Source organism: Mustela nivalis, assembly GCF_964662115.1.
Source record: "Mustela nivalis genome assembly, chromosome: 8".
In the NCBI taxonomy this organism is placed as follows: domain Eukaryota; kingdom Metazoa; phylum Chordata; class Mammalia; order Carnivora; family Mustelidae; genus Mustela; species Mustela nivalis.
In genome coordinates, this window is record NC_139027.1 from 127,310,925 (window position 1) to 127,326,653 (window position 15,729).

At 44.2% G+C, this 15,729-nt stretch overlaps 1 protein-coding gene across 16 annotated transcripts in view; it reads right to left on the minus strand.

Annotated features, from left to right (window-relative positions):
* PTPRT (protein tyrosine phosphatase receptor type T) overlaps positions 1–15,729 on the minus strand; it is a 1,049,177-nt gene that overhangs the window by 164,300 nt on the left and 869,148 nt on the right. For 9 of the 16 annotated variants that reach the window (XM_082744637.1, XM_082744651.1, XM_082744652.1 and 6 more), the window contains 2 exons: positions 12,832–12,967; positions 856–885 (listed from right to left, as the gene is read on the minus strand). In XM_082744637.1, coding sequence (XP_082600763.1) covers positions 856–885; positions 12,832–12,967 — 166 coding nt within the window. Of the gene's footprint in view, positions 1–853; positions 886–12,831; positions 12,968–15,729 lie in introns of all 16 variants that reach the window. The other 7 variants (XM_082744650.1, XM_082744648.1, XM_082744645.1 and 4 more) reach the window with 2 other exon arrangements.

Genomic DNA, 15,729 nt, shown 5'->3' on the forward strand with positions numbered 1-15,729 from the left:
TGATGGACAATACACTTTACCAGAAGCCAGGCATCCTGAGTTTTAATCCCACTGGATGAGTGGTTTCATACACTTCCCTTGACCTCAATTTTCAAACACTGGAAATGCATATTAGGAAGATGGGACTACTTCAGTGGTTTTCTTAACTTTTCATTATCAAGGATCTGTTGATGGGAGCTTTTTCCCCTTTATATTTGTGTTTTCAAAATGTCTGTTAATAATGAAAAAAACCATCACCTTCATTTAGAAAGTGCAAAAAAACTGACAGGCAACAGGCCAGCTATAACTACAAAATGCACTGGTAACATGAGATACCTAATGCCAAACCCCAGACTGCGATCATTTAGGCCCAAAGCAAAGATCTTGGATGTTTCTGTCACCTGTGAAGCTGGTTCTAGGTAAAGATGGTTCCCTGAAGACTTACTGAAATACAGGAAACAGCCCATGATTTTTTTCTAACCTCTGAGCCCCTCGATGCTACACATTCCCCAAGTAGACACCAATGGGCTCTGAAGCTGCTGAGACTGGTGATTCTGTTTTATCTCTGCAAGTCCTGCAGGGGGATTAGGTTGACCTCTTGATGAAATTCAGGGATTTCTAACTAGAAAATTATACTGCCTTCACATCTCCAAAAATTGGGGGAAAAATCCAAGATGGCAGAAACATAACAGACATAAACAATGACAGTGCATTTTCAAATGGAAAACATCTATGTGAAATAAAAACTTTGGGGCTACAGATGACTTAGACAGAAATGAGTACGAGAAAACCAACAGACACTTGGTTGGTGAAGGAAATGCATGCTACAGTTCCCTCACAGGGCACGAAGAAAAGTTTCCCCGGGTCGATACTTACAAGTAATAGGAGTAGGAATAAGCATTTCTTCTACATATTGATGGGCAGTCAGATGAAGGAAATGTCCAAAAAGGGGGAAAAAGAAAAGACAAACAAACAAGAATTAGATTTATATGAAATCTTGATTCTTAGAAATGCACATAGTATTTCAGCATCCCAAAGCTCAAGGAGATGCAAGTTTCTCTAATCATCTTCACTGAGAATCAGATACTTCCGGTGGTAGAAGGAGTGAGACAGACCTCTCTTAACAATGGAGAAATTCACTACTCACGCTGAAAAAGCCACGTCTAATGTTGGCTGGTTTACTTGTTTGAAGGTTCTTTTCTTCTGGTCAACTAAAACTAGCTTCCTTGTAATTATGACTCTTTTGGCCTTCTAGAACTATTCTACCACTCTTCCACATGATAGTGCTCTCATGACCTAAGGAAAGCCACAATGACTTCTATGTTCTCAGTTTCAGGTCAAACCAATCAGAACCTATTTAGTAAGGCCATGCTAAAAGCAAGGTAATCAGGTAGCTATCATTCGAGATGGCTCCCCAATAATCCACACTTCCCAGTACGCATGCTTGTGTGTAGTTTCTTCCCACACTGAACCAGGATTGGCCCTATGTGACCAAAAGGATGAGGTAGGAATTGCACTCTGGGAATTTCTAGGATAGATAGAAGATTTGTAGCTCTATATAGGTCTTCAGAACCCTGACTCTCCTTAAAGAAGTCCAAGTATCCTGAGGTTGCCATCCTGAAAAGACCAACTGGAAAGACACTAAAATTGCATGAAGAGAGACATCCAGCCAGCCCCCACCAGTTAGATTATGTCAATGGAGACCCTTGGTATCATGGAACAAAACAAGATATTCCCTTTAAAGCCCTGACCAAAGCTCAGATACATAAGAAAAAGGAGTCACTAAATTTCATGTTTGTTACATATCAATGATCAAAACAAAATTCAAACTCTATCATTAAGAGCACTGCACTAAGAGAAAGGAATTCTAACCTTCAATTCGAACAGACTACAAGTTGAATAAATTCTCTGTGCCTTTATTTCCATATCTGAAACTCATATTAGTTGAAGTAGATAATTAGTTTTCAAACTGTGTTTGTAGCCTCCTGGGGGTTCTGTATAGTAGCCTCACTAAAATGGGAGAGGGGTAGGACTGCTGGTCCCCTACTATCCACGAAAGCCAGCACTTCTCTATTTTTTTAAGTATTTTATAAACTGGAGTTTCACTTAAAATTTCACATGACAAAGAATTGCGCTCTCCAAAAGAAAGCCTGAAAAATCACCACCTGAAATCTCTTTTGCATGATGTCCCTTATAGCTCTTGGCTTCTGAACAATAAAAACTCAAATAAATCCATGATATTTCTTTTGTTATAACTTTTTGTACTTTGTAGGAAAATAAATAGGAATGTCTTTATCTTACAGACTTCACCACACTGACAATAACTGATACATTTGTGGATTGAGAAAAATTGCTGATAATTAAGGTCCCCAAATATCCATCTGAATAGGCAAGAATAGTTTCCTTCCCTCTTGAGTTATCTGGTTAATTGCAACAGTTATCCCAGTTTGCTTGGCTCAGGAAGATGCAGTCTTTATGTCTGCAGCGTGGGGACATGTTCTTGGAGCCTCAGGCTTCTCCCTCTTGAGTAGGAAAGTAGCCAAAGTCCCTGGGCAGGGACACTTGTAGTCTTTCTCTTATTCATCAGGAGAAGCCAACTCTCCGCTCTCAGAAGGAAAGTGACTCTGAGAAGTTATGGCAGAAAGGAAGCCCCATGTATACTTGGGAAGCTGAGCTGGGGAAAATGAACCATAGTGCAGCAAGATCTCATAAAACTGTTCAACATCTTGGGTTAAAGGAACAGTGCCCTAGATGATGAAAGGGATGAGGAATGTGATGGGTGGAATTTGGAAGCACCCACACACGTCACCAAATCCCCCTTGCCAACCATATACGTTCACACTGTAAGGAGTCCATTCCTCTCCTTCATGGCTGGCTCTGTGGTCCAGTACTTAGAAATGTGATCCATGGGGAAGAAAGCTGGGCTTCCATTTTATGAAGACTTACTGCTACCTCTGCTCTCCATATTGTCAGGAACAGTGGCTGAGATTTGAGAGGGCAGGGATCTGATCTCAGGTCTTTCACTTGCTCACTGTAACATTTTGGGCAAGTCAGTTCCTCCTTCCAAACCACTCTTTCCTGATCCATGCACCAAGGTGAATGGCATGGATGACGGTCAGCCTAAATCGCTTTGAGGAGTGGAAATATGTCTTTGTGTTCCCGCACCACGACTTGCTAACTACATGGCTTTAAGTCACTCAATATCTCTGAGTCTCGGTCTCTCCACATCAAGGCTGGGGACAATAATTACCTATTCCCAAGAGTCACTGTGGGCATTAACATGAATCTAAGTCGTATTCAAATTATATGTGATATATATAATATATGAAGTATTTTAAGAAAATCATATTAATCTTAATTGATATTAGATTACAGTAATCTAAACACCTGGCATTAGTAGTCCTCAATAAAGGGGAGTTTATGTCCCCACCTCATCCACAGATATAAGGTTTACTGCTTCTCACTCTGGTAACCAGGAACAAAGTGTTCACCTCTTTAGGAATGATAGGAATAATAATAAAATAATAAAAATACTTATGGAGCACTTACTATGCATCAGGCATTGTCCTAGGCTCTCATACTTTAACTCATGTATTCCTCACAACCACCCTGACATATGGGTACTATCATCATTCTCACTTTACAGAGGAGGAAACCAAGGCAAAGGTTTATGTAATTTGCCTAAGATCGTGCAGCTAATAACCAGATTTGACAGCAACATGGCTCTAAAGCTTGTGTTCTAGACAACTAGCCTGTGCTGCCTGTGAAGAAGGAAGAAAGCAGATGGATGTTGAGCAATGCAGTGGGTCTAGCATTGAGATGGCAAGCGTCTTAAAACTTTTAATCCTCCCAACCTCCCCATGGAACAAGCATTATTGTTCCTGATTTTGATTGAGAAACCTGAAGCTCTAAGGGATCACTCCTCACTAGGTCTATTGCTTTGCATAGTTTGGGACCAACTGTAATGCCTCCATCCTGAGCCAGATGCCTCACCATCAACAGCCCCAACCTGTGCTCTAGGGCCCTAGGCTGCACTCAATATTCTGAATCTTCTGGCTTTTCTGCTTTCAACCTTCGGGACTCCCCTCTGCTGGGCCACTTCCTCATAACAACATGCCTCTTATCTCCCAACCACCTCTTCCAAGGAGCTTTTCTGAGTTATCCTGGTTGTCACCAAAAGCTGGTGGGTGCTATCCTGACCCAGCTTCGAGGCAACTCCAGGAGAATAGCAACTGACAAGCTTCAATTAATTGAGTATCTTTCCCCAATTATATTGCAAAGTGTTCCTGGGCAAGGATTATAGTTTTTTACTGTGTGGCCATAACACAGTATACAGGTGTGTTTTCTCTCAGGCTTGAAGAAGATTTACCGAAGGTCTAAATTTACAAGGATACAGTGATATTGCAAATAACAGATTGCCTGAGACCAAAAATCTTGAACAGGGAGACAGCTTTGCTCAGAAAAAACCAAAAAACTCCAAACTTAATAAATCACATACTGCAGAATCTTCTTTTCTGCTGGCTGACAAGGCTGACTTGAGGCACAGTTTTCCTTTGTTCCATACTACTTAAACAGGACTAAGTTATCTATTTAACTATCCATGTGACCATCTACCCATCCATCATCCATCTACGCATGCATGCATAGACCCACCCATCCCCCCTTCCATGGAAGCATGGAAGATGCATGCTTCCATCTACGCATGCATGCGTGCAGCCATCCATCCTTCCACCCATCTAACCACCCATCCACCTACCCCCTTGGTAATCTACCCACCCACTTATCCATCTAGTCTATAAGCCCACACACTCATCTACCCTTTCATCCAACAACCCATCCATCATCCCCCCATCCATCTCCCCATCACCCATTCAGCAAACATTTCTCAAAGGCCTACTATATGCCTGTCCCTGCCAAGTTCCAGAGATAGAAAGACAAAGGAGATCTTGATCCAGTCCAAATGTCTGATGAGAGAGCCAGATAAGAAACTTGTAAAACAAAGAGTAATAAGAGTAATAAGAGCTACCACTTAAACAGCAGGAGGTCACTTACATGCCCGCTACTGTGTTAATACATCAGGTAGAATACTTTATTTAATCCTCACTATGCAGCATTATTATCCCTGTTTTATGGATGATCAAGTGAAGCTCAGAGAGGTTAAATAACTTACTCAAATTTATATAGTAGGTAAGTGGCATGGCAGGAATGAGAATCCAAGCAGTCTGACTCCAGAAGTCTACACTAGGGAGCCTAGGTGGCTCCGTCGAACAAGCATCTGCCTTTGGCTTAGGTCATGATCCTGGAGTCCCAGAATCCAGTCCCACATGGGGCTCTCTGCTCAGCAGGGAGTCTTGTTCACTCTCTGACCCTCCCTCCTCTCATGCTTTCTTTCTCTCTCACTCACTCAAATAAATAAAAATTTTTAAAAAGATGTGGTTAAATTCTAAGAAAAAAATGATAGAAGCCTGCATTAATAATCACTGTGCTATACTGTCTTCTGGAGTGATAAGCGACATGAAGTGGCAACACAGGGAGCAGTGGGACCATATCCAGGGTAAGGGTGGGGTAAGGTGGTCTAGAGTCTATGAGGCTTGAGTTGTAAAGTCAAGGAGCATCTAGATGGATGGAGGAGGAAGGGTACTTCCAGGCAGATGGAACTGTCTATGAAATGTAGGGGTCGGTTAGCAAGGAGAGAATGTCAAAATATTGGCAGGGCCTAGCTCCCAAAGAGCTGAAGGACCGTAGTCCCAATATCACAGCTCATAGGGAGAACCCAAAGAGCCAAGAGGCCAAATATTTTTCTAAATGAATGTTTCTGGCAGGAGTGTGAGCAGAAAGTTGGAGGGAAGAGGGATTGGGGTCATGAATGCTACTGTAGGGGTCCAAGTAAGAAATGTTGGGGGCCTTTCTTGTAATGGCCATGGGGAGGGAGAAGTGAATGTGAAAGGTGAGTCAGTTGGTGATTAAATGGGAGTGTACTGAGGAGGACCTCCAGGGTTAAGTTGGAGCAGCTACCTGAATGGGCACAAACAGAAGGATTTACTTTTCAGTGTGTGGAGCAAGGAGCTATTTAGAATGGCATGGACGAAACAGTCAGCATGACCCACTTAATTTGGGCTGCTTTCCCACCTCAATGAACCACTGAAAATTACATTGTATGATTCAGCATCTCAGCAAGTGCTGTTTTATATTTCATTCAGGCTAGTGTGGCATCCATTATCAGACTGGCCAAGTATGAGACCCAGCTCTGCCACTTATTAGCAATGGGATTTGGGGCAATTTCCTGAAATTCCACATTTTGGTTTTGTGATCCGTAGCACGCTACAAACTCATAGTGGCACTGTCGCTTTTGGCCGGCCCAGAAGTTCCCTTTTCCTATCGCCTCATGTTTTCCCCCCTGGATAGACAGTGCATTCCCTGAAGGCTCAGACTATGGTGAATCCTTCCCATGCTGCCCTTCCAACCTCACGTCCTCACCACACTGGGTGTCCTGCTGATGCTCCATGTTGATATTCGGGTCTGTGTTCTGAGTGAAGTTTTCCTGCCCAAGAGACAGAGTGTGAATCCTGGGCCCCATCTGTTCTAATTTCACAGGGTTCCTCCATTCAACATGTTTTTAGGGAATCCCCAGTATTTGCATGGCACGTTTGTGATAAGGATGAATCAGAATAGGCAGCTGATGGTCTAGCGGAGAAGATAAGTTATGAATACAGATGACAAATATAACAGGATATAACATGGAGCCTCAGAGAGGGGATCCAGATGGTGAAGAGACTGTGTCTAGACTGGAGGTCAGCAAAAGTTTACTGGAGAAAGATGGCTTTTGAAGGAGACCTTAAATAGGGGTAGAGTCAGGTCCCATGGAACTGAGAAACATAGGCATTGAATGAGGAGGAGACTTCACAACCAAATGTATAGGAGTGCAGTAAGACCTTCTGGAAATCGGCCAAAACTACTGTGAGCAGGGGATGGCGCAGCTTGACACGACTCTCCAGATGACCTAAATAAAACATATGCTTATTTTCTCATCTCTACTCCATGAACTACTGTTATAAGGGAGGAGAAGCCATCAAGGGACTTTTGACAGCAGGTTTGGGAATCCAAGTTTCATTTCTGCAACATCACTCTGACTGCAAGTCACTGCAAGTCTGACTGCAACATCACTCTGACTGTGGAGGGTGGGTAGGAGGGGTGGGGCTGGGGAGGAGATGCACGCAGCAGAGCTATAGGGGCCTTCACCAGGGAAGGAGCTGTAGAGGGAATGAGGGGGAGGATGTGACCAAGAGAAGGTAAAGGTGCAGGTTCAGAAGTATCAGGGTGACACGACCCCATCATTTTGACTGATGGAATGAGAGGTAGTACCTATCACTAAGATAGGGACACAGGGTTGTGAGCAGGTTGATGGGCAAGTGATGACTGGAGCTTTGACCATGAAAGCCTCGAGGGATTTTCAAAACAGATATCCCAAGGCAGATAATACAGGGCAGTGAAGCTCTGGCGAGAAAAGGCGCAAGTAGAAGATCCTGCCCTCCTGGGTCATTCCCCTTCTCAAGGCCAGCAAAACTACACCTACCATGTGGATGCATCCACACCTGAAGACCTGGGTATATGGCACGGTGGCTGCGTGCAAGGGAGGGTCACAGAATATTCCTGGGGCCCGGGGCTTGTGGGAAGCCTCAAGGAAGAGGCAATAGTTGGGAGTCCTACTTGGAGGAACTTGGGCTGAGGGTTAGAGAGTGGCAGGAAGCTTGTCGGTGAAGACAAACATCCGACATTTGCTTCAGGGCAACAGCGCGCGCGACAGCAGAGAGTATTAGCAAATGATGCCGGAACCTGGGCCACCTGTTTCCTGTTCCAGGATTCACTTATTTTCTACCAGTCTCCATGGACTGACAGAATAGAAGCTACCAGCATTCAGTTAACTCTCTGGAGTCACAGAGCCTGGGTTTGTGTTTTGATTCTCCAGGGACTGGGAAAATCATAAACTCTTTTGAACTTCAGTATCCTCTTCCCTATAGCAGAAAACAAACAAACAACCCCCCCAAATAGGAGTAACAACATCCTACCTTGCTATGACTATTTCAAGTATTAAAATCAGAATATGGGGACCATTTAAATGGAAAAGCTACAAATAGGTTAGAATGTGTGTACTGATTTTAGCACTGCCCTTAACATATTAGCAGTGGGTCTGGAGTTGGCTTGGTACAGTTGACAGTCACATGAGAGAGTAATGTCCCTGTTGATATTATGCATTAGGATCTCTTAGGCAGGGACAAGAAGTAAAGTCTGTCCCAACAATTAGTTCATTTGATCTTCAGAACAACCCCATGGGATTAGCTGCTTCTCACAGCTGAAAAAGCAAAAGGCTTAGCTTTGTTGTTTCTCCAAGTCTAGCAGCAAATAAATAGAACTGTGGAGATTTGGACCCAGTTTTTCTGCTTTCTTGTCCATAGCAAAAAGATGTCTATACCTATTAGACTGGGAGCTCCTGGGGCAGACCCAAGTCACAGAGAACCAAAGTACACCAAGGGATGCACATTTTTCTCAATGTAGGCTCTCATAACTCAAAGTCAAGACACCTCAAATTCATTCTTGGAAAAGTTACTATATGGGCAGACAAAGCACCATTGGCAGAACATCGAGGCTGGACCAGGAAGAGCTGGGAAGGGGGGAAAGGAAGAGAGATGGAGGTGGCTAGAACCATGTGTAGGGACTGACCTCAAAAAGGTCTCCCTAAAAGTTGCTCAGTTTCCATTTGAAAAGAAAAAGGAATGGAAAGGTAATGTGGGACCCAGACAAGTCTTGGGGTACAACTCTACCAAAGAATACTACTTCATCTGGCTCCAGGGTTTGCCCATGCAAAAGTAAATGGCTACACCTTAAGCCTTGGAGGACCATGCTCAGACTTCACACACTTGGGTGTGTCCCAAGGATTAAATTGGGACTATGAAGCTTGTGGACATGCATACATATGTGCATATTACCAAAACAAACATTAAAATGTAGAACCTCCCATATGTGAATGGCTAACAAACACCTTCACACACCAAGGTTAAGGCACTGAGGCTTCAGCTTTCCATGTTCATTTTCATTGATGGCACCCAGAGCCCTATAGTAGTGAGCCAAGGGACCACAGGGGTGGCCAAGCAGCCCTTTGGCTGCATATTCCTTTAGGAGAGGACATTTAGCAATTCTAGAGGGAGGAGGCGAGGGAAAAAGATGAAAAGGACTATAGTAATGAGAGTTTCTATTTCAAAACTCAACAAGGTGCATGAAAAGTTGGTATGTTCTATTATATTATGGCATGCAGAGACCATTCTGGACCATTCTGAGGTCCAGATGTGATCATGAGAACCAGGAGTAAAGGATGGACCCATTATCCAACCAATATTCAATATCCCAGTTAAGAGCTGTATCGGGGAGAAGCTCCAGGTTACGTTCTTTTTTTTTTTTTTTTTTTTTTAAGATTTTATTTATTTATTTGACAGAGATCACAATAGGCAGAGAGGCAGGCAGAGAGAGAGAGGGAAAAGCAGGCTCCCTGCTGAGCAGAGAGCCTGATATGGGGCTCAATGCCAGGACCCTGAGATCATGACCTGAGCTGAAGGCAGAGGCTTTAACCCACTGAGCCACCCACGCGCCCCTCCAGGTTGCTTTCTTCTAATGCTCATGTAACACTCTGTATCTCCGTGGAGCTCTGATTCTGCATTGGCCTGTGTTCAAAGAAGCCCTCTCTAAAGAGCCAAAGGTACTATGCAAAATACTATAACTTGTACCTTCTGCAAATCCTGTTTGAATCACCCACCAACATTTCATATCCCTTCCTGCAACTGTACATTTCTAAATACCCACTTAATCCATTACAAAACAACCAAGCAGCAACAACAAAACAATTGATTTAACTTCCTTCATTAAGTTTTTCCCTTGGTCCCCTGTGTTTCTAGCTCATTCTCTGTCACTTTCTAGTTCAGTATCCCAAAAGAAAACAAGCAAGAGAAAGATTCTCTTCAGAGGGTCACAAGGAAGCCCCAAGGCCAATGATAATGAACACTGCAGGGAGAATCGAGGGACATCTTCTGTGTATTGGAATACCTGGTTGGGCTTTGGGGAAATTGTTGAGCCAGCTGAATCCCTCAGAAGCAGAGGAAATAGGAAGCCACCACTCCCATGTCCACTGAGGTGACGAAGAAGACCCAGCTCAAGCCAGTGGAGGAGGCACATCAGGCATGTGACTTCTGAGAGTTCCTGCATCCAGGAGCTAACTTGAGGTCACAGTGGGACATTGAAGAGATGCTGACACCAGGATCCTGAGTTGTGATGATCTGCCTATTATTGGGGTTTTCTTTTCCTTTCATACCTCTTCCTTTTAGGTAGCTGTGGATAGCCTTCAGGCCAGCAGTAAGTTAGTGACAGACTTAATTGAACAATAATGTTTTCCCCATACTTCTATATGGGGCTGGAGTCAGAAGAGCTAAAGGAGTTCACCAAATGCTTCTCTGTCCTTTGGGGGCATCTCTCAACATCAGAAGACATTGTACACTACTGGCAAGAGTACAGATCTATACTATGTTCTTTTTTTCTCTTCTTTCCTTGCCTGGCACCCATATGTAAATTATTATTGTCAACTAGGTTTTCTTTTCCCTTTCTCTTCTTTTTCCCAAAAGATACTGTGTATGCAAACAGTGATTAGTCCCCACCCCTGCCCCCCCCACCCCTAATGCCACAACATCTCAGATTTGCCTCTTGGGGACACATGGTAATCATGGGACTCCTCTTCCTTGGGTCTAATGGACAGTTTTGATAAAGGTGAGAGATGATATGCAGTAAAGGTTAAATCCACACAAAGGACTCACTTTATACCTGTTCCTACCCTAGAAACAGAAAGCTCTTTCCTCCCTCCCGAAAAGTCACACGTTGCAGAAATAGCTGCAGAGAAGGAAGTGAAATTTCTTCACAAGCTCACAGACGATGGTGACGTGGGTTAAGCCAGGCTTTAGAAAGAGCAAAATTGGAAGAGCTTATCTGACTTACAAATCAGTGGCAAAGAATGAGAACATTTCAGGTCTATCAGAGAGGAATGCGTTTCTAGTAAATTGGTTACGTTTTCCAGGTAGGCAATCCCAGAGTCACCTCTGCCTCTAATGTGTCTGTGACTCTAAGAAACATGTCAGCAATCTTACACATGCTTACTGCTCCCAGAGAAACCAGCCTTCATGTTTGACTTCATCTAATAGCAGCTGACTTGTCCCTGAGACCTACAATATGGTCTTACGAATGATGAGGATATGACAATGCAATGCTGTCCTTAATGCTTCGGGGGCCCTTGTTCCGGAAATTAATGTCATACCTTCCCTTCCCCCTCTCCCACCAGAAAAGCAGTAGCTGGGTAAGAACCTTAACTTTCCCATCATTCTCCTGAGAGCCTGAGGAAAAGAGTGATCCTGTTAGACAAAGCATATCAAGAAAGGACAAGGTCCTACAAGAAGATGTCCTAGCCAGAGGGAGGCCTGGCTATTTCAGAAGAGAGTCATGAAAGACACAAGTATATTCTCGTGTCAAAATGGCCAAGAGAAGGCTGATTGCATGTATAGTGGGAATGCCAGTATTTCTGATTCACTGAACACTGGAAAGGGAGATTTAAAAAAAAAAAACTTTTCTGCATTTATATTCATGGGACTCCTTAGGTAGAAGCTGGGATTTGTCTTTTTGCTCTTGTGGGAAGCAAATTTCACGAGCGCTTTTTGTTCCACAGATGGAAGCAAGTGCCTGGTCCTTGTGACAGGGCTTGCCCTGAACTCTGTGAATGACAAACAACCAGAGCTTCGGGCTAAGGTGTTAAGTGGTTTGTGTAATGATGTAAAATTATCTTCAAGCTGGGGGCAGGGCATGCTAAGGCACATAATGTTACAATGTAACTAAATGTTTTGTTTGCTCTGGCCAACTAGGGGAGTGGGAAGGTGGAGACCAAGAATGGGACCACCATGTTGAAACTGAGAAGACAGGGAGGCGGGTGGTAGGCATGGAAACATGGTGCCAGCCAAGGGGTCAAGGAGAGATGGGCCCTGGGACTCCCTATTTGGAGTAATAACCTTGCATCCAGGGATAGTGACAGCTTGATATGCTTCAGCTTTCCTAGATGAATGGTTCCTTTCCAAAAGGAAACTGTCTGCAATTCCCTTATGAATGTCTGATAAACAGATGTCAGTGTGGCAAACCTTAGGGATTTGGGGATGAGGAGGAGCCTATACCCTGGCTTTCATGAGCAAAGCAACAGGCGATAATTGTGTTAGTAGACCCAGGAGGACATCTTATGGAGAAATAACAAGTAGCAAAATTCCAGGTGGGAAGGTATTATGGGACATAGAGTAGGAAAGAACCTTCCCTTGGGACTACTGCACTACAGGAGGCTTATCTCTGCCACGTGGGGGTCAGCTTGGGATGCTGCTGGTAGGGCCATGAGAAATCAGGGTGAGTGAAGGCAAAAAGGGTGAAGTATGACTTTCCTCCACCTGTATTTCTGGGGCTGCCCAGTAATCCTGACGAGACATGATCGGTTACAACAGAGCAATTAACTCTGAGAAGACTCATGACATGGAATCCCATGGCACACCGCAGTGGCCTAACCGAAGGAGGGAACATTGGCTCTGTAGGAAACCACCCATCTCTGGGCCACTTGCCAAGTAGGCAGATGCCAATCCAATGAGCCACAAATGGCTCAAGGATTTCAGGATTTGAACACTCATAAAAGAAAGCCCTTGCTTGGAAGTGATCAACAGAGCCAGGACCTGGCCATGTGGCAGTACTAGACCAGCTGGGGTCAGCAGAGTCTGCAGGGCAGCACCAGACACTCACCTCCTCTTGATGGTGAGCATGACACCCAGGAGAATGATGATGAACATCAGGAGGCCAGCGATCACACCAGCCATCTTCACGGTGTTGTCCACCTGCTTCTCTGGCTCCACAGTGTTAGAATTCTGAGTGGAGGCACCTTCAAGGGAAAAGAAGAAGAAAAATGTTGAAAAGGCTCATACGCATGACTAGACAACAATTATTAGACAACAATGACAACAGGTTCCATTTATGGAGAGCTGACTAAGTGCCAGGCACTACACTGAGAGCATTATACACAGTGTCCCATCTAATCTTTTTGAGGATTAGTCCTTTGTGATGTTGGGATTATTATACCTTTTTTTTTTTTTCAGAGGAAGAAATTGAAGTTCAGAGAAATGAAATGAGTGTTCCAAGGCTGTACAACAGCTAGGTTGGGGCACCATTATCCTCCAGGGAGATCAAGTGGAGAGTTTTATCCCTCACACTGATTTGTCCCTAGAATCAAACCATGGATCTATAATTTGATTCTTGGGTCTGTGGAATTATCCCAAGCCCTACTTTATTCTTTCCGGTAAAGGGTGAAAACAACAGCTTTGTGTTAAGGTAACATGATTAAAATCACTGGAACTTTAAAGGTAAAAACATAAAGATTTTGTTTTGTGCCTTAGATGAAACAAATGGTGTGGCAGAAATTTAGTGCATTGAAGGAACTGCCTGGGGTTTAGAAAACACATGTGAATGACTCCATTTCTGGAATTTAATGCTGATGCTACGTGCTCTGCCGGGTACTAACTTGTTGATTTCATTCCAGGTAGCCAAAAAAAAAAAAAAAAAAAAAAAAAAAAAAAAAAATGCCTCTGCTTGGCCTCTTCAGGCAATGGACCAGGGATCAGAGGTCCCTTCTCATTCCGGACACCTCCATGAACACCTCTAGAGAGTGGCCCAGAGGTTACCAGCACCCTGAATGAATTCCTTCCTGCTGCTACTCATATTCCCAGCAGTGCCACGTTTGTGTGTGGCAGCCTAAATCCACAGAATCCTTCCCCTGACACACCCCTACTTTTCTGCCTTATCAGCACCAGCTCGTTCTTCATCAGTGACTACATCTCCTCTGTTGGCCTGTGCCCCTGGGAGAGTTCTTTTCTCTTCACTAACTTCTAACTCCTTGTAACACTTTGCACACACCTCAATATACAGATATTAGTTATTTGTTTCTCCATCTGTCTCCTCCCATGGTCTGCAAGCTCCTTGGGGGGAAGATTATACCTCTTTTGTCTTTGTTTCCTCATGGTAGCAGTGAGCCTGGCTTGTAATAGGTGTTCCCTTAATGTTTGTGATTGTTCAACGTTTAGCTGAAGGGATGACATCTCTGCCCACACACATTTGTTCTCATGGAACCAAATTGAATTTCTCCTTTTTCAGTCATGTGTTCACAGAACTCAGCTGAATTGAAGGGATGTTAGTGCCCATAGCTACGATTCTGATTCCCCAAAGTCACTGATGTTTAAGAACAGCCCTCCAGCACAAGGATGCATCCCTTCTTCTTGGTTAAGAGTGTCAAGTGTTTTCCTGTATACGGAGACATTCTCCAAACTGTCTTGTAACTGGGACAAGCTGGGTTTATGTAGTCCAGCCTCCCCAGTGGGAATGGACAGTCTCCAAGAACAGGGAGCGAGTGTTCTCATCTCTCTAATGCCAGAGTCTCACACAGGTCAGATGATTACTGGATGATATAAAGAGAAGTGGACAGCAGTTGTTTGCTTCATTCATTCATCCACTTGCTACTGAGCATCCATGTGCCAGCCAATGTTATCTATGGGATGGATGGGAGATCCTTCCCCCAGATGGACTCATGAACATGGGATCTTATTCAGTTCCCTTCACCAACTAAAGGCAAGACCAGCTCACCAAATCCCAGGCTTGCCTGAGCAAGCTCTACTTATCTACATCCCAGAGAATTCGTGAGGCAGTTAGCCAACCACCTCTTTGGCAGGCTGGTCTCCTATCCCAGAATGGGGGCTGATTCCAAAGGAGCACCCACTTAGCCTCCATTTCCCAGTTTGGAGCCATGACTTCTGAGATACGGCTAGTCCACTGCATATCAAACATAAGGGAAACTGAACACCTCAGGTGACAATTCCCTCAATTGTGTCAGAACCTTTTGATTTGGATTTGGATCTGGAGGAAGGAAACTGGCTCTGGAGCATTCACTGCCATAGCTAAACTTTACTTAGTGCCTGCTCTGAGATCCTATTCTAGAGACCAGGGGTCTAAGGGCAAAGGAGCCCTGGAGAGGATTCTATTACCTTAGGAACACTGTTACTGGCTTGGCTTAAAGAGATTCATACTTCATTCCTCTGATAAATAATCACAAGCTCTCATGATATGCCAGGCATTCAGTGATACAGTGGTGAGCAAAACAGGCACAGTTCCTGCCCTCAAAGAACCTACCACGAGTGGTGGGTGGGGCTCGAGAGACAGAATTAATGAATGACGAATCGGTAACGTAAACTTTCAAGTCTGTTGAGAATGAGAAAAGAGAGGCATGTTGCACTTGGAAAGCACATACTAGGGGAATGAATCACAAGCGGCAAGATGTGGCCAGTGGGGTGAGCTTCAAGGGATGATGGGATGTAACCGGTAAAGAACATGAGAGGAGCCTGTGAGAGCCACAGAAGCAACCGCACTGGCTGAGGCTGTGTGATGGGGCAAGGAGCCTGGTGCATTCAAGAAATGAAAGAAACATAGTGTAACCTAGGGCGAGAAAGCAGGGTGAGCACGGTCAGAGAGAAGCTGGAGAGTGCAGCTGGGGCCTGTCCACACAGGGCATCAGAGGCCACAATGAGATATTTTGTTCTTCACCTTGAGAAAACCAGAGACCCATTTAAGTGTTGTTCATGGAGCAATACTATGCTCAGA